Here is a 27,758-nt window from a genome sequence, read left to right as displayed (position 1 = left end):
CTGGAAGTTGTGCTGTGTGTTAATGTGCGTTAAGACTGATTATAAATAAGATTAATCCAACAGTGTTCAAATAGGCAGCAATGACAAACCATATTCTGGAGAATATTTAAAGGTCACAAACGTTTTGTGTCTGCAGCACAATATTTATAGTTTAGTACCAGATACTAGCAATTTATTTTGAGAATATTAAGTGGGGGAACCAAATGCTGTTGCAGAAATAATAGTCTTGCCTTAAAGCGGCACAAAAATCTTAAGTCATTAATATTACAGTTGTATATCTGCTTATATGGTAATCAGCTGGACTGAATTCATGGTGACACACTTGGCACATCCACACATCTACTCAGAAGTAAGTCCTATTGATTTCAATGGAACTTACTCTCAGGTAAAGGTGACTAGGATAAAGGCCTTAAAGTGTGTAACTATTTGTGCAGTATTTTCAGTTTTACTGTCTTTTAAATTTTCATTCCTTACGTGATTCAGAAAACAGTCTTTTTCCTTTTTCTTTTTTTAAAAACTGCTCCAAGTAGTTGACGTGCAGGATATATAAAGGTAAAGGGACCCCTGACCATTAGGTCCAGTCATGGCCGACTCTGGGGTCACGGCGCTCATCTTGCTTTATTGGCCGAGGGAGCCGGCGTACAGCTTCCGGGTCATGTGGCCAGCATGACTCTGGCGAACCAGAGCAGCGCACGGAAACGCTGTTTACTTTCTCGCTGGAGTGGTACCTATTTATCTACTTGCACTTTGATGTGCTTTCGAACTGCTAGGTGGGCAGGAGCGGGGACCGAGCAACGGGAGCTCACCCCGTCGCAGGGATTCGAACCGCCGACCTTCTGATCGGCAAGTCCTAGGCTCTCTGGTTTAACCCACAGTGCCACCCACGTCCCTCTGCAGGATATATGCTTTCTGCCAAAGAAGGAAAATGGAAGATATAAAGCTACACAGAACTCTCTGTGAGGCATAATGGCAGATATGTAGCAAGGGATATTTTGAAACCCACATGTATCATATTTTATAAGTCAATATTAAGTGCGCAGCTATCTTGAAGGATAGGTGAGGATCCTGCTCCCTTGAGAAGCTTCAGGGCCTTTTTAGACCAATATGAGTAACATTCTTTGAGCATCCCACGTGTAGCCATCTTTGAACTTGAGTTACCTCAGTCTAAGCTTTTAGCTACTAGGGACGCGGGTGGTGCTGTGGTCTAAACCACTGAGCCTAGGGCTTGCTGATCAAGGGCTTGTTTCCTGCTTGGCAGGGGGTTGGACTCGATGGCCCTTGTGGTCTCTTCCAACTCTATGATTCTATGATTCTAAGGTCAGTGGTTCAAATCCCCGCGATGGGGGCTCCCTCGGCCAGTAAAGTGAGATGAGCGAGTGAACTTAACTGTCAGGGGTCCTTTACCTTTACCTTTACGCTTTTAGTTAACAAGGCATTATTGTTGGGGCTTCAGCTTGCCACCCCCCTCTGTAGGGAGATGGAGCACAAAGAGGTGTCCTGGGCCAAACAAGAGAATGTGGGACTGTACTTTTTTTAAAAAAGGCAACCACCCCTCTTATGGGCTGGAGGTTGTGCTTGAACAGAGCAGGGAGAGGAGCAATAGCGATGTACTCATGTGGCTCAGAATGGGCATTGTTAGGAACCAGCTCTATGCTTCCTGGGGCAATGACAGCAGTGGGCTGATCCCTTCCCTCTGGTACATTTGGCACCTCCCTGGCTCCCTACATGGCTGGCTTCTCTTGGTCCTGCTAGGAGAGATGGCTTTGTGGGTTGGTGGGGACTGTGTGGGTTCTTGGGGATCAGTGGCTTGTGCTCCACAGCATTCAAGGTCCCCATTCTAGCAGCAGCAGAGGGCTTGTGTGACAGGCAGACATTCTCCCCTTCCTCCTCTTTCTTTCTCTTGCAATGGCCAAGGGTGGGCTGGCTAGGGGCTGCCTGTTCAATCCTGATATCCGCCCATCCTGGTTCTGGTGGGATGCAAAGAGGTGACATGGTTGGTGGAATAGCACCCTGGGCAGGTCCCTGCATGAGTCTTGGTATAACAGGGCTGGGCTAGGGCTGTAGGAAGAGTCTTGCTGGCCAATGAAGTCCAGCATGTTTCCCAGTGGCCAAGCAGCTGCCTACAGGGCACCAGCAAATGCAAACCAAACACATGCCTTTCTTCCCACAGATATTCAGAGGTCTGCTGGCTCTGACTGTGGAGGGAGCACATAGCCATTGTAGCTAGAAGCTTTGCTCTCCATCTTTTCTGCTGGAGACACTGCAGAATCGCTGTGTAACTTGGGGAACATATAGACTGTAGCATTGCTGAAGCTATGCAGGTGTTGTCTAAGTCAGAAGTTCAGATAGTAGCTAATAAACATGCCCTATTCACCATCATATGCTTTTAATACCCCAATTATCTTACCATTGATCACTGACTAAGTCCCACTCCCAATAACTCGTTGAAAATTTCCATTTACCTTCTCCATGCTGTGTTCCCTTTTATGGTAGTTCCCCTCCCACTGGCTAAAAAGCCAAGAAGGTAAGGGAACTTTCAGTTAAAGGGATGTTAAAAAACTAAGTATCCTACAATGTGTTCCCAAGTGTTAAAAACTTGTTTCAGCAGCTGCGTTACATGAAATGGCACAAAGCACGTGCTTTGATATGACGCGTCCACTCTTTGTGGAGGGAGTTGAATCCTATAGATTGATAAATCTGGTCTCTCTCTTTTAGAACAGCCAAAACATCCAGCCAAGGCAAGACTTGAGGCAAGGTGAGAACCTTGCTTGGATAGGGGCGGCTGCTCAAGGGTGGGGCAGTCCCTAATGAACAGTGACATTCTTAAATTGAGAAAATAATGATGCTGAGGGCCTTTGAGTGGATTTGACATATTTCCATGGGAGAGTTTCCTCCCATATGTCCTTCTCGACATGTGCATGCTGGCAAGTGGTGATGCACACGTACGCCCAAGGGACGCGTGTTGGGATCGTCAACTGAGAGCCATGGCCTGCCACGGAAAAACTGGGTCCTCTGAGAGAAGGCCTTAGCAACGAGACACAGGTGGGAGAAGCCACTCTGGTGTCCTCCAGATGCTGTGGAGGCTGATGGTGTGATGCTGTGATTGTGAATGGTTGTAAGTTGCCCTGAGTAGTACATAGCAGAAATGTTTATATATATAAAAAGCAAAAGCAAAATATTTGGAAGGCCGAATAGATCACTCCTACCCTGACACTTCCAAAGAACTCCAAAGACTGGGGAGGCAGCAGTTCCCTTTTTAGGAGTAGGCTGACTTTTCCCTCAGTGTTGCTTGTTCTGCAATCTGCTTAGCAATTTCCCCTTGAAGAGTGATTTCTACTGCACTGCCAGGAACATGGTCTGCCCTTTTCAGGAACTTTGGATTCTGTTGGCTGATTTCCTGTCTTCCAGGACGGAGGCTGTCTTTGGTGCTGTGGTGTCATTTTGCTAGATTATCAACAATTATCACTGGAATTCTTTAAGGCAGCCCCCAGACCTGGTGGCTTGTTCATCTGGACTGTTAATAAGTCCCAGGATTCAGTTTTTTCTCAAGGTGGGTGAGTCACCTCTGGACTGGAAATAAGCAGAGGCATTTTCAAAAAGAAAAGGGAAAAAGGGAGTTGTCTCAGCTCATTTCTGGACCAATTGATGGCTAGACGCTTGCAAACCTCCAGATCCCTTGGTGTCAAATGGATAATCATAACTAATTCAATTAACTACAATGAGTTTCTTCAGTCCAAATCCCATGCCCTCTGATGATTAATATTCCACTACAGTTTTTTTCTAGAGGCACAAACACGGACTTTTACTGCAATCTCCTAAATACCATTAATTACTATGCAGACAAATTTTCTCTTTTCTTACCTTCCAGATCAATCAGTTCCTAAGGCACTTCATTTCCAACGGATTTCTCTCCCCTCTCCTCTCCAGCTTCCTTGCATGTGCACATGTATGGTATATGCAGTGACAAGCACTTGGATGTGTGCAAATATTGCTATTTTAGACGTTCACATAAACCTGTGCATGTGTGACACGATGTATACGGAGGTCTCTCTGGATGAACTTGAGGTGTGTGGCATTTCTTCGTATTGTGACTCACCAATGATCTTTGGGAGGAAAAATAATTTCACTGCTACAATAATTTCACTGCAATGGCATAATCCGATGATAAAACCTGACTTTTTTAATAAGGGCAGAAACAAGCTTGTTTTAAATACAGATGGCATTAAATGAAAATAGAGCTTTCGCTATGTCCTGTGTTCTCACAAATCACCTACAATGCATAGCCAGCCCAGCTATTTTAAGAGCCTTGTGCTTGTTAAGCACATCTCAGAATAACTAAAGGTAGATTATTCCACATGGGTGGAAAATAATATGCAGAAGAATTCTGCTCAATTATTTTTTAATTGAAAGCATTTTGAGGTAAAATGTGCAAATAGAGTTCAAACCAAAGCAGCTGCCCTGAGAATTCAAAAATGGGATAAAGTCATTTTTCAAGCACATCCTTTTAGCTTTGAAAAACAGGCTTTAAGGAAAGCATTTTAAAAATATACGTGCAAGGTCTACCCAAGGTCTGCCCATTTCCATCCACAGTAGCCGACCAGACCAGCAGCTGAATGTAACTGGCAATGGGATAACACCTTCCTGATGACAGCAACCGAGTCGGGGGGGGGGGATCCTCTCCCCTCCCGATATCTGCTCCCCCTGAGGCAGTTGCCTCACTTTGCTACCTGGCACAGCCAGTCCTGTCTTCTGTTCTGTCTGAAATGTGGAACTGTGGCCTAGTGTTGTTTCACTAAGCAGGATCTGAAAGCATGGTTTGAGTCTCGTTTCAGATCCTGGTTATTCAATTGAAACTACACCTCAGCCCACTATTTTTCATGTAACAGGAAACTGGTTTAAAGGGACTGAGATTGCAGTCATGTAGTTGTAACCCTAAGGGTTGGGGAAGAGAGTGTCTGGGCCTGAACACTCATCCCTAGCTTAAGAAATCAGGAATAAACCATGGTTTATTAAGCCAGAATTGTTGCATCCAGACCAGTTCTGTGTCATCCAGAATCCTGCATCCTGGATCCTCAGGACTTCTTCTGGTTTCTTTGTTGAGTGAATTCACATTTTAAAAATTAAATAAAAAATAAAAATTGCTATACAGGTAGTGTCAGGTGCAGAAGGGTGAATCTGTATAAACGGAAGCTTCAGAGAAGGAACTGGGGCGAAAAAGGAGAAATTGAAATGAAACACAAAATTGGGAATGCACACTTTAGAGTTTCGTAGACTCAAATTACATGTTAAACAGAATCTTGTGATCAGTGGGGAAAGGGTTAGGCAGCCTTTCTCTACTTGCTCTTTATTTGCTCCGACTGCGTATGCTTTTTTAAAGATTTTTTATTTTAAAAAATCCAAGGCAAGGCAGGCACCTCTGCACCACTCGGCAGAGTCCCTGTGCAACTCCTTGCATTCTGCTGCTTGGGCTGCCTTTCGACAGCTTCATACAGAAAACACACAGAAGGTGAAGGAAAAATCTGGCGTGTTGGCAGGCTTCACAAGTCTGGGTGCAAATAATGATCAGCGCTACTTGTCAGAAAGAACAAAGCACCAAGTGTAAAAGTTTCCCTAAATCAATAGGCATTGATGAGTGATATCAGAAGCTTTGAAGAAAATGGCTTCTGCCATATTTATTTGCTGACCTTCAGGAAAGCATCTGTGGGAGATAGTGCAACATCAGATATAAAATTTGAGAAACAGAAAGACCAGCTGCACTATGTGTGTGTGTGTGTGTGTGTGTTTGTATATATATATGTCTGTGTGTGTGTGTGTGTGTGTTTGTGGTGCGTGTATGTGTGAGAGAGACTTATTTAGGCCACGTTGATTTATGAAGGCTAAGTATTACTGGTAGGATTACTGGTAGCATTTTCAGCAGTTCCCCAATTCGGCATTTTATGTATTGCAGTGTTATTCTACTGTTGCAGGAAGTGAAAAATAAAATGCTGGTTCAAAGCAAGACTTTCTCTCTTATCTGTTACATAAACATAAGCAGCATAAAGTTTAAGAATCGTAGTTCTTTTCCAGGGTATGGATTTAATTGCATCATGTTAAACATAGGGTTCACATTAATAACATCATAAATTTTTTTGGGAGTCAGTAGCACTTTGGGGAAAATGAAAAGGACAATGACAAGAGAAGGTTTGCCTGACTTCAGGGTGATGTCTATTCGAGGTGAGGGACTGAGCTGTCTCCCCCTTAGCAGCATTCTTCCCTCTCCCCAGTGACACCCCTCAACTAATTCTTTTAACTAGGAAATTAGCCCCATATTTCAGCTGTGCAATCAGGCCTCTCATCTATAAGATGAAGCAATTTCTTCCCCCACAACCAAGCATAACCTCCCCCAACCCATGTTTTCCTAAATATCATCTCAGCATGTAACAATGACATCTATACATTCAGTACTCTTCTTGTTTCACTACTGAGGCTTATGTGAGGAAAGAATCAATGAGGTTAGCTTCCATGGTGTCAGTAGCGGGACTTAAAGCATCGACGTGGGCCTGTACAGCAGCTGGTCCAAGATATTTTAGCACCTGAGGTGAACCACGAAATGGTGACCCCCTCTCCACCAGGAAATAAGGGGCGAATGAAGATCTACATCAGGAACAAAGGGGGAATAAAGATCTACACTGGGATCTGCTGCCCCTGTGCTTCCTGCTGCCCAAGGCAGCTGCTCAACTTGCCTCATGGGTGGGCTGGCCCTAACAGCAGCTTTCTTCAGCTTGGAGCTCTCCAAGAGATAAACAGCTCAGGACCACAATACCTCAAGGACCACCTCTCCTCATATGAACCAACCTGGACCCTGTGATAATAATCTGAGGTGCTACATTATGTGCCTCCTCCACAAGAGGACAACGTGAGAATGGGCCTTTTCTGTGGTGAAATGCTTTCCCCAGAGAGGCCCACCTGGTACCTTCGTTACATATCTTTAGGAGCAAGGTAAAAATGTTTCTCTATAACCAGGCCTTTGGCAAATTAAGCTTTCTTCTGCATAATATATAATAAAGCCCTGTGTCCTTTGTTTATTTAACAATATAGTACAAAAAATTAACAAACCAAAGCTTGTCAAAGTCAGTGACTGCTATGGAGCCAAAGGCAGGATTTGGACCTTCTTTCCACCCTGACACTTCTGGGTATAGGATGGTATATTAACAACAACAACAACAACAACATAATCTGAATGGCACCCCTAATTTTAAAGGGTTCCCCCCTGGATGCTTTAAGGTTACACTTGAAAAGTATGAACAAGAATTATGCACCACATTTCTCATACGCAGACACTCACTACGGAATGAGGGTTGGTTCAGACTCTATAGCTCCAAGTGTATGTTCAATGGCAAATTAAGCCCTATGTCCTTTGTTGATTTAACAATATAATACAAAAACATTAACAGACCAAGGCCTGGTTTAACAAACCAAGGGCAGGCTTTTGGACCGTCTTTCCACCTTAAAATCTGAATGGCACCCCTAAGTTTTGAGTTACCTGAGTTTTCTTGCACATGTCTAGAGTTGCTTCACTGCCCCATCACTGACTTCTTGCCATCACATAGAGTTTTATCCTAAGCTTAGTGGCTTACCCTCAAACAAATTTCCAAAGCTGTCAGAGACTGCCTCCCGGTCTCAGCTCACAGAAGACCAACACTAGCCATTAGAACTGTACAGAAGTCTTTATTGGCATTTAGTTTCCATTTTCAAACCCTAGCGTGCGTCTCTACGTCTAAACCCTAGACCAGCGAAGCCTCGTCTGAGTCTCCGCCCCCTGTACACCAGCTTAAGACTCTAGCCTTACTCCACCTTCTACGTTTCTCCTTCCTCCTCTGGGTCCTACTACCCCCCTGGGTGCCTTCTTTCCGGGATGCCTCGGAAGCGGACCCTTCGGACTCCTCCCCTTCTCTCCGGCGGGCTTTGGGACCCGGCTCTCTCTCCGGACTGCCCATTGCGCCCCCCTCCTGTACATTTGAACTTGGCGCGCGCGCGCTGCCCCTGACCTTCCTTTTGACCGTTACCTCGCTCTCTGATGCAGGCGTGGCTAACCCTGACTCATGTCCTTCCGCTGACGGAAGGCTGCCTGCTGCCGATGTTTGGGACTCCTCCCCCTTACTGCTCTCCGGTGGGAAAGTTGGTCCCGATTTCCAGCTGCTGCTCTCTGAGTCCCCTCTGGCCCCTCCTTCCTGGGGTGTTCCCTCTGGCAACCCCCTGGCTCTGACCACTGGGGCCCCTTTCTGTGAATCCTCTGACTCACTGGAGAGACTTAGAGACCTCGGATGGCTACCCTCGCTGACTTCTCCCTCAGATTCCTCTCCCTCGGTCTCTACTTCCTCCCTCTCCTGTCCCTCTGCTCCTGAACCCCTGACATCCATCCCCCCCTCGAAGCCCCCCCTTCCCCCCTCCCCTCCTTCCGGTGCGGGTACTGGGTGCTCCGTCGTCGCGGGGGTGCTTGCCGGATACAGTTCATCCCCCATGTACTCGTCAACGTCGCTCTCCTCTGCTTCCATCTCTCTGTCTTCATGCTCGAACCACACGTTGTCCCCCAACACGTCCATGTCCGTCTCGCCCCTCTCCCCCTCTTCGGGTGGTCCCATCCAAGGACCCCTCAGCCACTTCCTGCGCCACTGCTCCTCTGGTTGATCGTCCCACCAATACGAGTGGTCTGAGGCAGACCCCGGTGGCGAACCCACCTGAGAGCTGGGGACTGGTGCCTGTTCCTCGTCCGAGTCGAACCCCAGGAACGTGCTGGCTGAAAGAGTGGGTGTGAAAAGCCAGTCATCGAAATACTCTGCTGGCATGGGCCTGTGCGGGAAGAGGGCATGAAACTCCTCTTTGAGCAGCGGTTCCTCCAAGGCATAGTCCGGTACCCAGCTGTTGGCACTGGCCGGGGTACCCTCTCTGGCTAGGAAATATTCTACTCCCTCTTCCCCCCATCTGGAGTCCAAAATCTCTGTGACCTCATTGATGTGTCCCTTCCTAGGCGGCCCCCTCACTCTGGACCCTTCACTGCTCTGGTCTGGTGCTGTGTCCGGCTCCTGAAACCTATGAGGTGCTTTGTAGGGCGTGAGCACCGATCTATGGAACACCGGATGCATTCTGGAACCCTCCGGAAGAGCCAACCGGAAGGCTACTGGATTGACCTGCGCCTGGACTTGGTAAGGTCCTAGCTGCTTATGTCCTAGCTTCTTCTTAGCTAATGATCTGGTCGGCACTGCTTGCGCTGCTAGCCAGACCCAGTCACCCACCTGTATGTCTTCCCCAACTCTTCTGTGTCTGTCGGCCTGCACCTTGTATGCGTGCTTTGCTAGTTCTAGCTGCCTCCTGAGCTGTTCGTGGACTTCCTGCAACTCTGACGCTAAGGCTTCCGCTGCCTGTGGCTCCCCCTCCCCCACTCTCTCTAAACCCGGGAAGGTTCTGGGATGCCTCCCGTTGTTGGCGAAGAACGGCGTCACCCCCGTCGACACGTGCTTCGTATTGTTGTAAGCGAACTCGGCGAGCGGCAGGTAGTCCACCCATGTCGTGGGCTGCTGGTTGGCGTAGCATCTTAGGTACTGCTGCATGACGGCGTTGACCCTCTCCGCTTGTCCGTTGGTCTGCGGGTGTCTCGCCGACGCCAAATTGACCTTGACGTTCAGAATGCCCATCAGCTTCTGCCAGAAGTTCGAGATGAACTGTCGCCCCCGGTCGGAAAGAATAGACCGTGGCAGACCGTGGACCTTGAACACGTGGTCTATGAACAGTTTGGCGGTCTGCTCTGCCGTGGCTACCTTCGCACACGGAATGAAGTGTGCCATCTTAGTAAACATGTCCACCACCACTAGCACTGCTGTCTTTCCCCTCGAGCTGGGCAGATCCGTGACGAAGTCCAGGGCCACCCTCTCCCACGGTTCAGACGGTGTCTGCAGCGGTTCCAGCAATCCCGCCGGCGGTCTGTGAACTGACTTGGCCCTTTGGCAGGTGTCACATCTCGAGACGTAATCCGCTACTTCCCCCCGCATCTTGGGCCACCAAAAGTCTCTGGCTACGAGTTCGACAGTCTTTTCTTTGCCAAAGTGCCCTGCGGTGGGAGCGTCGTGTAGCTGCTGCAGGACCCTTGCGCGGAGGTCGTCTCCCGGCACGTAGAGTGCTCCCTTGTGGAGGAGCAACCCATCGCGGATCTGGAACTCGTCGGCCCTCGCTGTGCCCCTGTGCACCTCCTCCATCTTGGCCCGTGCGAAGGGGTCTTCCCGCAGCGCGCGACGTACGGCGTCCAGGTCCACGGTTGCCGACGCGCATGCCCACGCTTCCGGTGCGAAAATGTGCTTGGCCGCCGACGGTGCCGCCTCCTCCAGGTATTGCGGCTTTCTGGACAATGCATCCGCCATCACGTTGTTGTCGCCTGGGATGTACTCTATCTTGAAGTCGAAGTCCGCGAAGAACTCTGCCCATCTAATGTGTCTCTGGTTGAGGAACCTAGCCGTGCGCCAGTACTCCAGATTCTTGTGGTCCGTGTGGACCTGCACTGTATGTCTGGCTCCGATGAGGAAGTGCCTCCATGCCTTGAATGCTGCATGTATGGCTAGCAACTCCCTGTCCCAGATAGTGTAATTCTGCTCCGACTTGCTGAGCTTCCGCGAGTAGAAGGCGCACGGCCTCCAGTCCCCCTGCTGGTCTTGTTGCAACAGGACAGCTCCCACGGCTCTGTCTGAGGCGTCCGTCTCCACCCTCATGGGTCTGCTGGGATTCACATGCAGCAGCTGCTCTTCAGACGCGAAGAGACGCTTGAGTTTCTGAAAGGACTGCTCCGCTTGCTCCGTCCAGATGAATTTCTTCTTCTTGGAGCTGAGCGTGTCGGTGATGGCCGCTGTCTGCATGGCAAATCCCTTGATGAACTTGCGGTAAAAGTTGGCAAAGCCGACAAACCGCTGGACTTCCTTCCGATTGCGTGGGCTCTTCCAGTCCAAAACTGCGCGAACCTTGGCGCTGTCCATGGCGAGCCCCTTGTCCGACAACTTGTAGCCCAGGAAATCCACCTCCGTCACGTCGAACTGGCACTTCTCCAGTTTGGCGTACAGCCTGTGCTCCTTCAGTCTCTGCAGAACTTCCCTGACATCCCTCTCGTGCACCTCTCGCGATTCTGAAAAAATCAGGATGTCGTCCAGGAAGCATACGCACTTCTTGTAAAGGAGCCCCGCCAGCACGTGATGCATAAAGGCTTGGAAAGTGTGAGAGCCATTTTGTAATCCGAAGGGCATAACTCTGTATTCGTAGGTGCCCAGTGGCGTGAACATGGCCGTCTTCCACTCGTCTCCGTCGCGCATGCGAATCAAGTTGTACGCGCCACGTAGATCCAGCTTGGTGAAAACGCGTCCTTTCCGCACCGTCGCGAGCAAGTCGTCTATCTTGGGCATGGGGAAAGCTGAGGGCTTGGTTTTCGAATTCAAGATTCTGAAGTCCACCACCAGTCTTTTTTGGGGCGTATCCCGCTTCTTCACAAAGAATACGGGACTGCCCCCCACCGCTTTCGACTCCCGGATGAACCCACGCTTCAAATTGTGATCTATGAACTCCCTGAGTTCTTGCAGTTCATCCTCAGACATGGAGTACAGTTTCCCAGTAGGCAGCGTCGCCCCCGGCAGGAGGTCAATCTTGCAATCATAGGGTCTGTGAGGGGGTAGCTTGTCCGCCTCCTTCTCGCAGAACACCTCCAAAAACTCCGCATACTTGTGGGGTACTGCTTGCAGCGTGCCCAACTGCAACTGCGGGTCCTCCTCTTCCCCTTCCGGGCTGGGTATAATGCAGTGTTCTGCACAGTAGGAGGAGCCAAAAGTCAGGTGGCGCTGGTACCACGCCAATGCTGGGCTGTGCCTGTGCAGCCAACTCATGCCTAATACTATAGGCGTGTCGGACAGCTGGGTGACATTGAAACTGATGACTTCCCGGTGATTCCCAATTTGCATCACCATAGGCGGCGTCTGCTGCACCACCTGCCCCCCTAGCAGTTCCCTGCCATCCACCGTGACAACCTTCAGGGGCAGTGTGGCTGGCAGTAATGCTACGTTGTGTTGTTGAATGAACTCCAATCCTATAAAGTCTGCGTTACTGCCAGAGTCAATTGTAATAGGCACTTCTAAGGTGAGTCCATTGGGCAGCTGAAGCGATGCTGTTAGCTGCACCACTGGCTTGGGCGGGAGGGGGTCTGTGGGCTGCAAAATCTCTGGGGACTTCCTCACTGACTCGTCTGGCTGGGCCCCAGTGCCTCCTCTTCCAGCCAGACCTGGTCGTTTCCCTGCTGTGGTGCTCTCTGCTGAGTTGTTTCCAATACTGTCACTGAAGCTGCAGTGTGCTTGAAACTCCTCTGGGGACACTCTTTCGCCATGTGCTCTGCACTCTCACATATATAGCACTTCCTGTTCCTTCTAGGCAGCTTCGATTTTACTGCTCCCGGCGTTAAGGCTCTGGTAGCTGAGTGAGCCCTAGCACCGCCAATCTCCATCTGCTCCTCGCCCCCTCCCTGTGGAGGCGTGGACTGCGCACGCGCTGCCTCTCTGGGCAAGAGGGAGGGCACTCTCGCTGGTGAACGTCCCCAACGCCCTTCTTCTTTGCTCCACGGACGTTCTTCCTGCCTCACCCCAATAGACAACGCTCTTTCAACCACTTGCTGAGTGGTGGTGGGTCTCTCACCCCTTGCCATCTCATCCTTGATCTGTGCATTCAGACCCTCCCAAAAAAGGTCTCTAACCGGCGGAGAATCCTTATCCCAATTCAGCGCGTTGACCAATGCAAAAAACCGGGAATGATACTGCCTTACGCTGGCTTTCCCTTGTCTTAGCCCAAATATGTCCCTCCGGGCAATGTCCAGGTCTATTTTGGATAAGAAACAGGAGTCCATCGCTTTAATGAACGCATCTGCGCTTTGGAGCGCCGGATCCTTATCTCTCCATAGGTTGCGCAGCCATGATTTCGCGTCCCCATGCAAATGAGACAAAATAAACCCCACTTTTTCCCGCTCATCTCTAAAGTCTCTTTCCAGCAGCTGCAGCGCAAACAGCACATCTGCTCGGAAATTGGGGTACTGCTGCAAATTCCCATCAAAATGAGATACAATGCTGCCTCCTCTCTTCCCCAAACCGATCCCCTCGGACCTGGGTGCTGGGATCCCCTGCTTTACAAGCCCTTCCAACCTGGCTTGAAGATCTCTGCATGCAGCTGCCGCTTCTTCCTCTCTCTTCCTGGATGCGATTATTTCAGCGTTGAGTAGCGTCACCGCTTCTTGCAGGGAAGCTATTTTCTGTTCTGTAGTCATCTTGCCTGACTCTTGTGAGCTCGCAAGGCACCAGTCTTCCACCCTCCCTGCCTCGCTTCCTTAGCGATGCTTGAGGCGAAGAAAACCGATGGTAACTGAGACGAGGCTTACTGTCAGAGACTGCCTCCCGGTCTCAGCTCACAGAAGACCAACGCTAGCCATTAGAACTGTACAGAAGTCTTTATTGGCATTTAGTTTCCATTTCCAAACACTAGCGTGCGTCTCTACGTCTAAACCCTAGACCAGCGAAGCCTCGTCTGAGTCTCCGCCCCCTGTACACCAGCTTAAGACTCTAGCCTTACTCCACCTTCTACGTTTCTCCTTCCTCCTCTGGGTCCTACTACCCCCCTGGGTGCCTTCTTTCCGGGATGCCTCGGAAGCGGACCCTTCGGACTCCTCCCCTTCTCTCCGGCGGGCTTTGGGACCCGGCTCTCTCTCCGGACTGCCCATTGCGCCCCCCTCCTGTACATTTGAACTTGGCGCGCGCGCGCTGCCCCTGACCTTCCTTTTGACCGTTACCTCGCTCTCTGATGCAGGCGTGGCTAACCCTGACTCATGTCCTTCCGCTGACGGAAGGCTGCCTGCTGCCGATGTTTGGGACTCCTCCCCCTTACTGCTCTCCGGTGGGAAAGTTGGTCCCGATTTCCAGCTGCTGCTCTCTGAGTCCCCTCTGGCCCCTCCTTCCTGGGGTGTTCCCTCTGGCAACCCCCTGGCTCTGACCACTGGGGCCCCTTTCTGTGAATCCTCTGACTCACTGGAGAGACTTAGAGACCTCGGATGGCTACCCTCGCTGACTTCTCCCTCAGATTCCTCTCCCTCGGTCTCTACTTCCTCCCTCTCCTGTCCCTCTGCTCCTGAACCCCTGACAAAAGCGTATTTTGTAAAATTAACGTCTCATAAAGTGGCAGGTCTGAGAGATACAGGCCCAGAAAGTAGCAACCTCATATGTTCAAAAGCATGTCAAGTGGTAGGGAAAATGATATTGGCTTATGTTGCTCATTTTTAAAATGAATACTTTTGCAAAGTGGGCCTTTTGATTTCTGAGAACTACCAGGACTCAGTGTTGTTGCTTCATGCATTTATAGCATGAGAGAGTTCTGTCGAGTTCATCATCTTTCCAGGTATTTCTTTCAATCATTTTCTTGGAACAGCAGTGCGGGTAGAGGAGTGCTTGACTTTGGTTTCCCCTCACAGAATGTCCCCACTGAAGTTGTTTCTCCTTCCCAAAGCTGATCTTCACCTCACTGCTGAGCTTGGCGGCAGACAATTCTCTGCATTTCTCTCAACAAGGGCAAATCACCGGGGGTGGGGTGGGAGAATAAGCACCTCACCTCCCAGCACTGTTCCTGTACTCGAATCCAGAGTTCCCCACAGCTTCATTAAAGTTCGAAACATAGGGAAATCTACCCACATTTATTTTGGCCCTCAGCTGATTTTGTCATGATGGGGACTGCTGAGTCAATAACTTTAGAACAGTTTATAGATATGCGTGGAGCACTAGCTGTCTGAAGGAACACAAGGAAAGGAGGACAGCAGCTTTTGATGCTTCTTGGATCTGAGGAAAGATCCTGGAAGGCAAGTTGGAGCCCTGCTATGGCCAGGGATCCCTCCCTCCCTCCCTCCCTCACGCAGCAGACTGTTTTAAAGCGGGAGGGTCATGGCAAGACCCGTTTCTGTGCTGGCTGCTTAGAATTACTGCCTTGCCTTAGCTGATTGTGTGGGAACTTTAGAGAGCCCCCCCCCTCCCAAAGGTGTTTTTATTCAGCCTAATTAATGAAGATAATGGCTTTCAAAATGTCATATGTAATAATATCCCCAAAATGTGTTAGCAGTCACATCTAGCAAATCCACCGAAGTAATTCCACAGATTAGTGATCACATCTTTTTCCACTTTTGCAATGCGTTACTTTGCAGTACAATGCAGCACTTAACATCCTGAATCATAAACACGGGCAGATACCCTATAGATCAGTGAATTTCTAGCAAAAAACTCTTCTTCAAACGAGGAAGAAGTTTACGAATGCTGGAATTCTTCTCTTGTTTGGATTAAAATCTGGCCCAGTGAAGAATTAATGGTTTCCCTGGCTGGCTAATGTTTGGTTCTTCTTGTGAGGAATTTGGGAGCGAAAGATGCAGCTGACAGAGCTCTCAGTGTACCTCATATTTAGCTGCCAAGGTCCCTACAAGCATTTCATGTATCTCAAGTTGCAGAAGGTGCCTCTGCATGATTCCCAGCAATTCTGCATTTCCACTATAGCCTCCAGCCCATAATGTTCAGGAAAACACCACCCCAAGCCTCCAGAGAGAATTTCTGGGAGCCCAGGGGGCTGAGGAACTCCTGGAGAAAACTGGTTGCATGAGAGACCTTCTGCTCTCACAACTATATGCTATAAGCCAATGGATGAAAGCTCTTTTCTACTGCCCAAATACATCAGGAATGCCACAGATAGGAATGCAGTCTTTAAATATTGAAGAGGTAATAAAAATTCATGAGAGTAATTCAGTGAAACTGTGAGAATATCTGAATATATTTTATATATGGCAATCTAAAATAAGCATATATAGAATAAGTCAGGAGTTGTTTCCCCCCCACAGGCTTTTTATAGAGTCCTAAATGTTTTATGTTGGTAATAGCTATTATTCTACTCTGGACAGTTTGAGGTTTATCTGTTCCTACATTTATGTAAATAGCTCCTGCATACAGTGCAAAATTTTGCTAGTGGATAGAGACTGATTGCCAGGCCAAATGTTTTGCAAGCTGGAATGAGGCACAGAGCGTCCCAGCGAATAACTGATGGTCAAAGGCCCATCTACTTTGATCAACAGCATCCCTTGTGAATTCCAAGAAGACAAGCCCTTCTCAAACATCACCTACAATGCCTGCATTCACTTACCCAAGGCCAGCCTAAGACATTTTGTTTCTGGAGTAAGGTAAAGGACCCCTGGACAGCTCAGTCCAGTCAAAGGCGACTATGGGGTGCAGTGCTCATATTGCTTCAGGACGAAGGAGCCGGCATTTGTCCACAGACAGCTTTCTGGGTCATGTGGCCAGCAGGACTAAACTGCTTCGGGAGCAATGGGACACTGTGATGGAAACCAAAGCACATGGAAACGCTGTTTATCTTCCCACTGCAGCGGTACCTATTTATTTACTACACAGGCATGCTTTCGAACTGCTAGGGTGGCAGGAGCTGGGACAGAGCAATGGGAGCTCACCTCGTTATGCAGATTCGAACCTTCCGATCGGCAAGCCCAAGAGGCTCAGTGGTTTAGACCACAGCACCACCCACTCCCTTCTGGAGTGAAGGACAAGGTGGTACCCCCCCCCCCCTTACAAGTACCAAAGCTGACAGGACATTGGGCATAACATCATGTTTGAGGACTGGGAAAGGTTATGGAACACCGGAATGAAGTTCACGGCATGTAATGCCTTGAAGGAAAACATTATGAAAATGATATACCGGTGGTACATGACCCCAGTCAAGCTTGCTAAGATATATCACCTGTCTGACAACAAATGTTGGAAATGTAAGGAGGCTGAAGGGACATTCTTTCACCTCTGGTGGACCTGCCCAAAAGTGAAGGTCTTCTGGGAAGTGATTTACAATGAGTTAAAAAAGGTATTTAGGTATACTTTCCCCAAGAAACCAGAGGCCTTCCTTCTGGGCATGGTAGACCAGAAAGTGTTAAAGAAGGATAGAACTTTGTTTATGTATGCTACTACAGCAGCAAGAATTCTCATCGCAAAGTACTGGAAGACTCAAGATCTACCCACGCTGGAGGAATGGCAGACGCAGTTGATGGACTACATGGAACTGGCTGAAATGACTGGCAGAATCCGAGATTTGGGAGAGGAAACAATGGAAGAGGACTGGAAAAAATTTAAGGACTATTTGCAAAAACATTATAAGCTGTATGAATGTTAAGAATGTGCACGATTAGGAAACTTTAGCTTCAGCAACTCGATTAGGTGAATTGAAAACTAAGTTATAAGAAAGAAGAGGTGGAAACATGAAATAACTTTATTATGTTTATTTTAAATGTACAAGAATTGGGATACAATACTGTGAATTTAGAAACATGATAAATTGAAAGATACAGTAAGTTATGAAACAAGGTAACAAATTGCTGACGCTTTTATTACAAAGAACGCAGGGTTTGGAGGATGTGGGGAAGTCCAGTTGGATTGTTAAAAACATTATGGAAAGTTGGATTTTTATATATTTCTTTTTTTCTTTGTTCTTTTTCTTTTTTCTTTATTCTGTATACTTTTGACCGTAAGAAAAGAAATTTAATAAAAATATTATTAAAAAAAAAAAAAACAAGTACCAAAGCTGACCTGTCTAGCCAGTGCTTTTTCCCCTTAAAAAAATGTCTAGGGGTACTCTCATTTTGACTCAAGAAAATCACCATTTTATAGTTCAAATCGGGAAAAATAAATACAGCAAATGGACAAAAGTACAAAGATTCACAAAATGTTTAGGGGTATGCGTACCCCTGCATCCCCGCAGAAAAAAAGCACTGGGTCTAGCATTACTTTACTGCTGCCAATGGAAAAGCAGCAAACTAGCTTAGGAAAAGCAGAGCAAGTTGTGTGGCAAACAAAACTCCAGCACCAGGCTGCCTTTCCCTTCCTCCTGGCATTGGCTGCCTGAGGGGACCGACTCACATTGCCCAATGGCAGGGCCGACCCTGGTCTCGTCTTAGCAAGCATATTATGAGATTGTGCCCCACACAGTTCTGTGAACTACTGAGAAAACGTTGCCATTTATGGCCCCATCTGCCCTATGCATTTTAAGCAGCACCATATCACTTAGAACAGCCACGGCTTCCCCCAAAGAATCCTGGGGGGCGGCAGAGTGTGAAGGATGCCAGTTGTCGTTAGGAGACCCTCTATTCCCCTCATGCAGCTACAGTTCCCAGGGTGGTTTAACACCCAGCCTCTCTTCCTGGGGAACTCTGGGAAGGTACTCATAGGCCTCATGTAGCGTTTAAAAATTCCGATCAGGCAATTTAAGGGCACAATCAGCAAGCGGGAACTTCTGCCATGCAATCCTAACTTAAATTAATCACAGCTATGTAAGGCCATAGCAGTATTCTTGCAGGGCACCCATTCATTCAAAACCCATTCAGAAGGGTTGGGGACTTTGGCCATGGGGTGTGAACTCTTCCTCTCCCCCCCACCCCCCTCTGAAGCTGCTATTTGGTAAAAGAGGGGGCCGCTAGTGGCGCCAATTACGCAGCTTTGGGATGGTGCGGGAGTAAAAAGTTAACCGACCCCCTCACCATCACCCCAGTACTGAATGCCTCCATCAGCTGACAATTTAAAAGTAAAAAAAAAAAACCACTCACACTGTAAGCTTATCTATTAAACGGTTAAAATAGCACTATTTTAAAAGCATTTAAAGCATTCCTATCCAGTAAAACCACTTTCATGTGTTAAGTGGCAGTTAAAGGTTACCTTCTGCATCTGTTCTTGAAAACAATGTTTTCTTGGAAACTGTTGTATTTTAGTCCCCACATTTATTTTTATATCTCTCTATCTCTAATAATATTTTTATTTCTAATTCCAATTGCTTTACACACCAAAGACCACAGTGCAGAATATCTCCATAATTTTCTTTTCCTTATATATGAAACTGATCATCATCTTTTTTGACCAACTCTTATTTTTATCAGCATTTGGTAATGCTGAGAGCCAGATAACAGGCTGGCCAGATATATTTCAGTACTTGCCGTACAGCTTCCTCCACCCCCCGCCCCCCCGCGCATACATTAATAGACACAGAGGCATGATCTCCAACAGAATGTTCTCTTTTTGCAACCCTCACAAAACAAATATACCCGAGTTCCATTTTGTTGAACCAGGGCATGAGATGGGGGGGGGGGGGAGAGATTGTATTTAAAAGATTGCAATGACATAAAACTGTAAGTAGCTTTAATTAAAAAGACTGGAATGCCCTGTGGAAGGCATGGTCAGCTAGCAGAGGGTCCCTTCTGTCTCGTGTCATGTTATAGGACACCCTTGAGAGCTGTCATCTGGGGATCTGGAACACAGATCCATCAGTATTTAGATGACATGCCACTCTATTCCATTGGAATTGGGAGAGCAGTGATGGGAGAGCACTGGAAGCAGTGATGGACTGGAAGGGGGAGGCAATAAGCTGAGGCTAAATCCTGATAAGATGGAAGTGTGCTGAGTGGGTCCCATGTCCAGGAATTAATTAGATGTGTGACCTGTTCTGGAAGGGGCTGCACCCCCCCCCCCCCTTGAAGAACCAGCTTCATAGTCTGGTCCTGGATTCCAACTTGTGAGTCTCGAGTGGCTTCTGTGCCTAGGAGTGCTTATGCCTAGACTGAGACTGCTTTGCCCACTACAGCCATTTCTAGAGCAGGAAAAGTTGGCCTCAGTTGTCCATCCCTGAGAGACCTTCCACTTGCACTACTTGAAGATGGCTGTGGGGCAGGGAGGGGGAACTAGTGCAGAATGCAGCCCCTGGGTCAGTCAGCAGGGCCGCCAATGAGACCGTGTCACTGTTCTGGAAAGAACTGCCCTGACTGCCGATGAGCTACCGGGTCCAATTCAAGGCGTTGGTACAGCATTAGCATTTAAGGTCCTAAATGGCTTGAGACTCAAGTACCGAAAATAACATATTCCTCAATATCAACCCATCTTGGACCCTACAATAAGCAGGTGAGGCCTTCCTTGGTGCTGGTGAATTTGTTTCTGTCATTATTAACTTTCAGGGGGAATTAGAAAACATTCCCTTTTACCCGTGGCAACCCTGAGATCACTGCATGGAAGAATGCTGTTAACTGTACCTCTTTTTAGATGTTTTAACTATTTTTAACTATTTTTAAAATGCTGTGTGTGTGTGTGTGTGTGTGTGTGTGTGTGTGTTTGCCACCCAGGGCTCCTTGGGGAGGAGGAGTGCAATACAAATTTAAACAACGCCACCACCAACCTATTCTTTAGATGCACACATTAGGAACGAGGAGCATGATTTCAGCCTTAAAGTCTTGGTTTTATCAAGTCCATATCTGACTGTAACAGTAATTGAATGCAAAAACAAAAAGTCTTAATAATATAAGAACAGAAACAAATTTATTATGGCATGAGCCTTTGTGGGCCAGAATCTGCTTCATTGGGTGTGTCAAGTGTTATCTGCAGCTGTGTGCATATAAACACACATGCACACACACACCAGGATGGGGTGAAGGACGGTAAGACATGAAGTCAAAGACAAATGAAATGTAGGAAGTAGAAAACACTGGCAATTCAGCCGTAGTCTGGATGCATGCAAAGAATGCACAATGAGCTTTCACAACTGCAGAGTCTTTTAAAGTGTCACTAAATGCCTTGCTGTTTTTTCCTCCAAAACAGAATGGAAATAATTTAAAGGTGTGTCAAAGGAAAAAGGAAAAACAAAAACAGGAGAAAACATGCACCATAACAAGTGAAAATTAGCAGCTATACTTTAATGTTTTCTGGATTACAGTCATATAATAACCCGAATCATACATGTAATATTGATCAAATAAAAATATTGACCCAATCATTTTTGGGCTCCAGTGCTACGGTTTTAGTTGGCTCCTGAGTAGCCTGGAAGCTAAGGAACAGAGAAAAATAAAAAACCCGAACGAGCAGAATCCCATCTGCTCAAAATGCAAGTCTTACTGAGTGAAATGGTGCTTACTTACATGTAAGCAGAGATGTAGGACTGTAGCCTTTCAGAATTTTGCGAAAGATAACCGAACATAAAAAACAAACATTCATTGGTTCCATTGTGGTCTATTAAGCACACCCGACAAGAATACCCACAACGCAGTCGTCCCTTTTTGTTGAAGTTACATCAGCAAAAGAGTAAAACCAAGTAAAGCTGCAGGCTGCCTACTCCACAGGAACAGGGTGAGACCTTAGAAGGTTCTTTATAGATATTGGGTATTTCCAGCATACCCTAAACTTGAACATAGCTGAAATGTGTAGCAAAATGAGTAACAATGATTATTATTGGGAGCCTGTGAAACTCTTGCTGGGTGACCTTGGGCCAGTCACACTTCTCTGAAGTCCCTCAGCCTCACAGAGTGTTTGTTGTGGGGGAGGAAGGGAAAGGAGGTTGTTAGCCGCTTTGAAACTCCCTAGGGTAGTGATAAAGCGGGATATCAAATCCAAACTCTTCTTCTTCTCCCCCCCTTAATTATCTGGACTGCTGCCTGGTACCTACCTGGTCAACTCTAGGGCAATATGTGGGGAGGGAGCATTCACAGGGAAGTACAGAGTTTGACAAGGTACAGAACCTTGCTTTAATCTAGCTTCCCCACAACTATGGGGAAACAAAACAATTAATTTGACCTGGAGAAAAAAATGGCTTTCCACGGACCACCAGCATACCCAGTACAAGACTGCCAGTTGAGTCTGGTAAGGGAATCATCTAATGTTGGTAACTGATGCTGAAGTTGGCAAGGCCAGCACAGCACCAACACCCATTAAAAGCTGGGCAGCTGCCCAAAGCTTTGGGAAATTGAAGGATCTGCTGCAAGCCCTTACCTGCCAGCTCCACTTCTCTTGGGAGAACAGGTCTGTTAGTCTTTAGGGAACTGAAAAGGATGCTGCACACTGGTTTCAACGGAGGCTTATCTATTACCATTGATCTTACCCCTCAATAGAATTGCTGTATTACAAAACCTAATTACCCCAGTGGCCTTAAATGGATCCAGGTATCTTAATATATTGGACACACATTTCTAATCAAGGCCCCAACCTAGTCACGCTGGGGCTGTTTTGAACTCTCAAGGCTCAAGGCATACCAGGTCCCAGTAAATGAACAAGCCCAGCACTGACAACACACACACACTCGAAAAACAACCATAGATGGATAGAATGAAGTTCCAGCTCCAATCAGCAGTACTTTTCAAACAGGATGAATCTACTACCATCATCCTAGTTTTATATCAATATGATTCAAAGGAAGACAATACAATTGAACATAAAAAAAATCAGAAGTCTTTCTCTCTCATATACAAACCACTTCCTTGGCAATGCTATTTCAGGCTAGGGACACACCTTTCATCTAGACAAGGCACCTATTGTGGCACCTTTCTTCTGAAATGCTGGGCTTCTTAGATCTTGTGTCTGTTATCAAGCTTAATATATGATCTGAGAAATTCACAAAGCCTAAATCAGATACACCGCAATCATGAACTATTTACATGATTAAACCTGGACTGGCTCAGGCTGAAGATAAGTGCACACGCTATACATTGTTGGTTAGATTTCAAAATATATACAGATTCAGTTGGTTTTATTTACAAAACAGCTGCCACTTCATGAAACTATTCTGATACACTAAAAGTTCTAATCTGGCTTGAATAAAAATAGCCCACAAAAGCAGAGTGGGGCCCTGATTTCGTTTAAAAGTAGGAAATGACACGGATTAAGCAGGTGGTAAAAAACCTGAGATTCAAATAATTCCTTAAACATGAACTTGGGTGTAAGAGTCCAAGAAATCCTTAGCATGCACAGTGCATATAAAGTCACCTGTTTAACAGTTCTTCTTTGAACATGACTACAAGCTCAATCAAGGAGGTGAGCAGCTGTTGATCAGATTGTGTACCATCAACATGGGAAATGTCACTTTTCCCTTAATGGAAGCACCGAAGTAACTTTGCATCTACAGGACTTCTTTGGGAATTACTTTCAGAGTAGCTGATCTCCCCACAGAACACGCAGCTCCACACTATAGAGAGGCAGCAGGAAGCTACTGGCTGCAGCTACCAGCCCCCAGTAGCCAGGCAGCCAGTTCTCATAGATCAAATTAATCCTTGTCTGGTGCCTTTGAAGCTTCCACTACAGCAGATTCTGCTTCTTCAGATTTTGAGGGGACACTGGAAAAATTACCAGGAAACATTCAAAGGCTTCTTGTCCCAGAAGGGGCAAGTAAGTGGCCAGGTCCAGCGGACAGTATCAGCAGCAAGGAAGCAGAGTAGTGAGTGATTCCTAAAAGGGCCCCCTGTGGCAAACTCCAGAGCCTGGAGCAAGAATGATGGACCCAGCCTCCTATCGCTGATAAGCATGGAAGGTCCGAAACTGCAGCCAATTGGAAATGCTGATGGGCCCTTTGATCAACTGCTTCCCACTCACCACCCTCTGCCTCAGAAAACAATTATCCGTTTTGAATTTGCATACATTTAAACGAATCAATGACCAGTTTCACTTCCTTGAGCAACCCTCCTCTCCATTATTTCCTTCTGTTAATTTTGAATTATACTTTGCCATCTCCTGTACCACAGATCAACCCTGGTTATGACCACATTGAGATCAAAAAAATTTCTAGGCTGAAGGAATGATTGTGGTGACCAAAACATAAGATGCAAAAATATTCCTATTAAAAATAATTTTAGACTATCCTGTTTTTGGATTCTCCATTTTCCAGTGTAGAAGACAAGTTGTGCTCTTGTTCTTGCATTGATTTGCTCTTGGCTTCAAACTGGTCCATTTCACGGATTTCTAAAGGCACCTTCTTCCTGGCAAATGCCTGGTTGATTTCAGCAAGAGTCTTGTTTTTTGTTTCAGGCAGAACTAAGAAAAGGAAAGTGGCACCAGCAAGACAGACGACAGCGAACACCAGGAAACAGTATGTCTGCAAGCCTTCCTGAAAAGACAAAGCAAAACGGACAGCCCACCAGCATTACTAATAGCACAAAAACAACCAACAGAAATCATTTTGAGAACATGTGAGTACAATATAAAGAAAAGAGCACTTCCTTTTTTAATTAACGAGGAGCCACCCCTACACCTCAAGTCTGGGATTAGAGCTTCTAGCACAGAGACCTCGACTCTAGAAAAGGTTCAGCCCCAGCTTCCTCTCATTTTAGAAACAGAGTCCTGTCAAAAGCCATGAGGCTCTTAGCAACAAAACCTTATAGAAAATCACCCAGGAGTGAACTAAAAGGTAATTAATGCAACTAGTTTGAAACAGCTGTCGTTATTATCAACCACTGACTGGTACAAGCCATGCTCTTTTAAAACATGAATAATTCAATTATGAAGGAACCAACCAGGCAAAGCTTCAAGCAAGGGCAATCGTAGAATATTCTGGGGCACTCTAAGGTCTGCCACTGAGTTAGCAGCCAACAGGGTGCCACAACAAATCACAGCTGCCTTCCACTTATGAGATGCACAGCTGCAGGGAAATATTCCAGTTTTGCCACCCTATTTAGCAGTGGCAAAAGGGGGAAACTTCAACTATTTTCGGGGTGAAGTAACGTTTGGGATGTGTGTGAAAATTACCAGTGCCTTCCTGATCCTTCATGCTGCCAGCTGACATTTCAAAAATCCACACAAAGCCCTGGAACAATGTGAGGTCATGTCAGCTTTTTATTATCTTAGGTTGTATCCAGTGCTGCGCAGTGCCAGGTAGCTCACTGGGACAAGGCGGTTTGAGCATATGACACCGATCCTGGTCCAATTGCACTGACTGCCAATTAGTTTCCAGGCCCAGTTCACAGTGCTGGTTTTCACCTATAAAGCCTTAAACAACTCAGGACCACAATACCTCCAGGACCGCCTCTGGCCATATGGATCCTGTGATCAACATCTGAGGCCTTTCTTTGTGTGCCTCCTCTGCAAGAGGTCCAGAGAGTGGCAACCCAAGAACGGGCCTTTTCTGCAGTGGCTCCCCACTTGAGGGATGCTCACCCCATAGAGGCTCACCAGGCACCTTCACTGCATATCTTTAGGCACCAGCAAATGCACTCCTCTTCTCCCAGGCCTTTGGCTAATTAAGCAACGGCCTTTTATGTGTGTGGCGGTGGGGTTATTGTTTTTGTTTGTTATTATGCTACGTATTTCTGTGTTAATTTTATACTGTAAACTGCCCTGTGATCCTTGGATCAAGGGCAGTATTTAAAATAAATGAATAAATGATGATAATAATAATGAGTGAGATTCCACTCACAAAATGAAATGTCTCCCTCCCTGTCCTCCTCTTGCAGTGTCCCCAAACCCCCCACCAAAAAAAATCTGTTCTGGAGGATGCCCCAACCCACTGGAGCAGATTTTGAAGGTGCACACAAAGGAGGAGGAGGTCGACAATGAGAGAAAGACGTCCCATCACATGAATGAAAGTCTGTCCCACTCCAACAATGGCAGTGACGGATACAGCCCTCTGCTGGCAATTTTATGTTATCGGCTGCTTCAGGGGCCTGATTTTAGCTAGATCTGTGCAGGTGTTGAAGTTGCTGCTGTGAGCGTGCATTTTAAGCCTGTCTATAAGTAACACAAGTGCAGATGTAGCTGACACAGAAAGTCAAAGAGTTACCCAGTTTATCCCACCGATATGTGGTATGCAGCACTCCTACATTTCTGCATCACGCTGACTGTGCGAGACTGAAGGAACAAGACTCCTGGTCCTCCCCCCTGAAGGAAAGGGAGTCCTGGTCCATTAATACATTGGGGGAAGTCCTTCCTGAAATTCCCTAGAGAGCATCTGCATCTGACGCTCTTAGAATCACTGTCCAATTGCATGGTGATGGTAGGAACTAGGGAGAGGGCAATTTATAAAGCGTTGGCAAGGGAGATGTTCTGTCTCTGTAACCAGATTTGTCACCCTCAAAATGTTCCACACTAAAGCTGACAGAATGTTCTACCCATGCTGAAATACAGCAATGAGCACGGAACTACATTAATTAAGGCAGCAATCCCTTGAAAAGAGTAGGACTTGCTTCTGAAACACGCATAAGACTTCGCGGCAAAACACAATCACACTGGCAGTGCTACTTTCACAAGTTTATGGAATTACAAACTTTTAGGACACTGACCAAATGTAGCAAAGATCCTTGGAGGCTCCTTGCATTCTTTTCATAATTCACAGGGGGGGAAAGTGGATAACCTTCTTCCTTTTTGCAAAATGAAAGTAATCTTTAAAGCAAAATTCACCCACTTTTAAAAATGGCAGATTTCAGCAGTGAGCATCTGCTGCTAAAGGCGCCTTATTACTCATGCCTGGACGGTGTTCCATTTGCTATGGACTATAATTTGCAGGGCCAGACCTTTAGAGACCCTAAGCGCTGAAAATATGATGGTGTCCCCATATAAAATTAAACATAAAACAATACTAAACCAGAAAATAAAATTACGTAGTAGAGTGTAAGAAAGTCTAAGTTCTGTTTTTTGCCCATGAGGATTAGTTTGATGCATTTTGTGAAAATGAAAAATAAAATTATGTCAAAAACAATCTCCTCAATTTTTTGGTGCCGCTGCTTTGCTGGCGCCCTAAGCATGTGCTGTTACTGGGCACTCCAGCGCTGTCTACATGGCAAAAAGGGGAAGAGAAGCACATTCTCATGCACTTCTTCACTTTCAGGCAAAGAAAAGATCTCAATAAAGAAATCCTGCGGTGGATGAGAGAAGAAAACATGTGCAGAAAATGAGGTGTGAAGCAAGCTGTTAATGCTTGGAGACAGATCAATAATAATGCAGAATTATAAAACAATGCAAAAACCACACTGTTATTTAGCATGTATATCCTGCTCTTCTGCAGCTTATCCAAAAAGAATAAGCAGAAATGTTAATGTGTCTATTTAATGGACTGTATATTTTTGCATTGCACTTGCTCTTACTTCACCTTCAGACCAAACTATGCAGTTTCAAAGACTCACTTGTGAAGGAAGGCAATAACCAAGAGATACCCAGAAGCCATAGAACAGGGGCCCTCACAAACCAGGGTTCCTGCTGCCATCTAATGATGAGAGACTGAGCCTATTTAACTCCTTGTTGGCATGTGGAGACTTAAAAAAACAACAATCACATCAGGAACATAATGATGTGAACTGCGCCTTTATTTATCTGACCATTAAAACTGTGTTTTGGCAGGCAACCAGTTTGAGGGGCTGAAACTCGCCATGTTGACACATTTTCAGAGAGAGACTGAAATACATTTGTGACTATGAGCTCATGCTAAACTCTGATCCTTTGATTTTCATAGATGCTCAGCCCATCTCTTCACTGCCCACATGCATCAGGATCAAAAGAGCCTTTATGCCTTGGGCAGACACACCTTTAAGCAGGATACCAAAGAAATGTAAATATTCACTAGTTCATGAGACCTGAGAGTCCCTGGAATGTACTGTCAGGATTCATCAGATCAGTTTCGATCTCAGCACAAGCTGAGCCTATGTATTGTTAGCAAGAAGCTCCACCGTTAGTGGATCCGAGAAGATCTGGAAGACTGACTTATTACAATTCCTCTCTCTTCTGAATAAGAGCTGGGTCAACATGCCAAAATGAATCCTAATTGCATGTAGGTATAAAAATATTTAATTGTTTTACTTTTGAAAAACAGGACCCGGGGATGGGTGCTTCTTCTGTCTTGTGTCAAAACTCTGCTCTTAATAACTGGGTTTAATCTCAGCAAATTTAAGATATGCTACTTGGGTTTATGCCCTC

At 46.6% G+C, this 27,758-nt stretch overlaps 1 protein-coding gene across 3 annotated transcripts in view; it reads right to left on the bottom strand.

Moving 5' to 3' along the window:
• Nucleotides 1–20,776: 20,776 nt before the first annotated feature.
• SLC2A9 (solute carrier family 2 member 9) overlaps nucleotides 20,777–27,758 on the bottom strand; it is a 57,440-nt gene continuing 50,458 nt past the window's right edge. For 2 of the 3 annotated variants that reach the window (XM_077934532.1, XM_028743628.2), the window contains exon 12: nucleotides 20,777–23,964. In XM_077934532.1, coding sequence (XP_077790658.1) covers nucleotides 23,710–23,964 — 255 coding nt within the window. In that variant the 3' untranslated portion in view covers nucleotides 20,777–23,709. The remainder of the gene's footprint in view (nucleotides 23,965–27,758) is intronic. The other variant, XR_013394293.1, reaches the window with a different exon arrangement.

This window comes from Podarcis muralis, chromosome 9 (genome assembly GCF_964188315.1).
Source record: "Podarcis muralis chromosome 9, rPodMur119.hap1.1, whole genome shotgun sequence".
In the NCBI taxonomy this organism is placed as follows: domain Eukaryota; kingdom Metazoa; phylum Chordata; class Lepidosauria; order Squamata; family Lacertidae; genus Podarcis; species Podarcis muralis.
The sequence above is the reverse complement of the archived record's forward strand: the minus strand, read 5'-3'. Positions and strand labels throughout refer to the sequence as shown.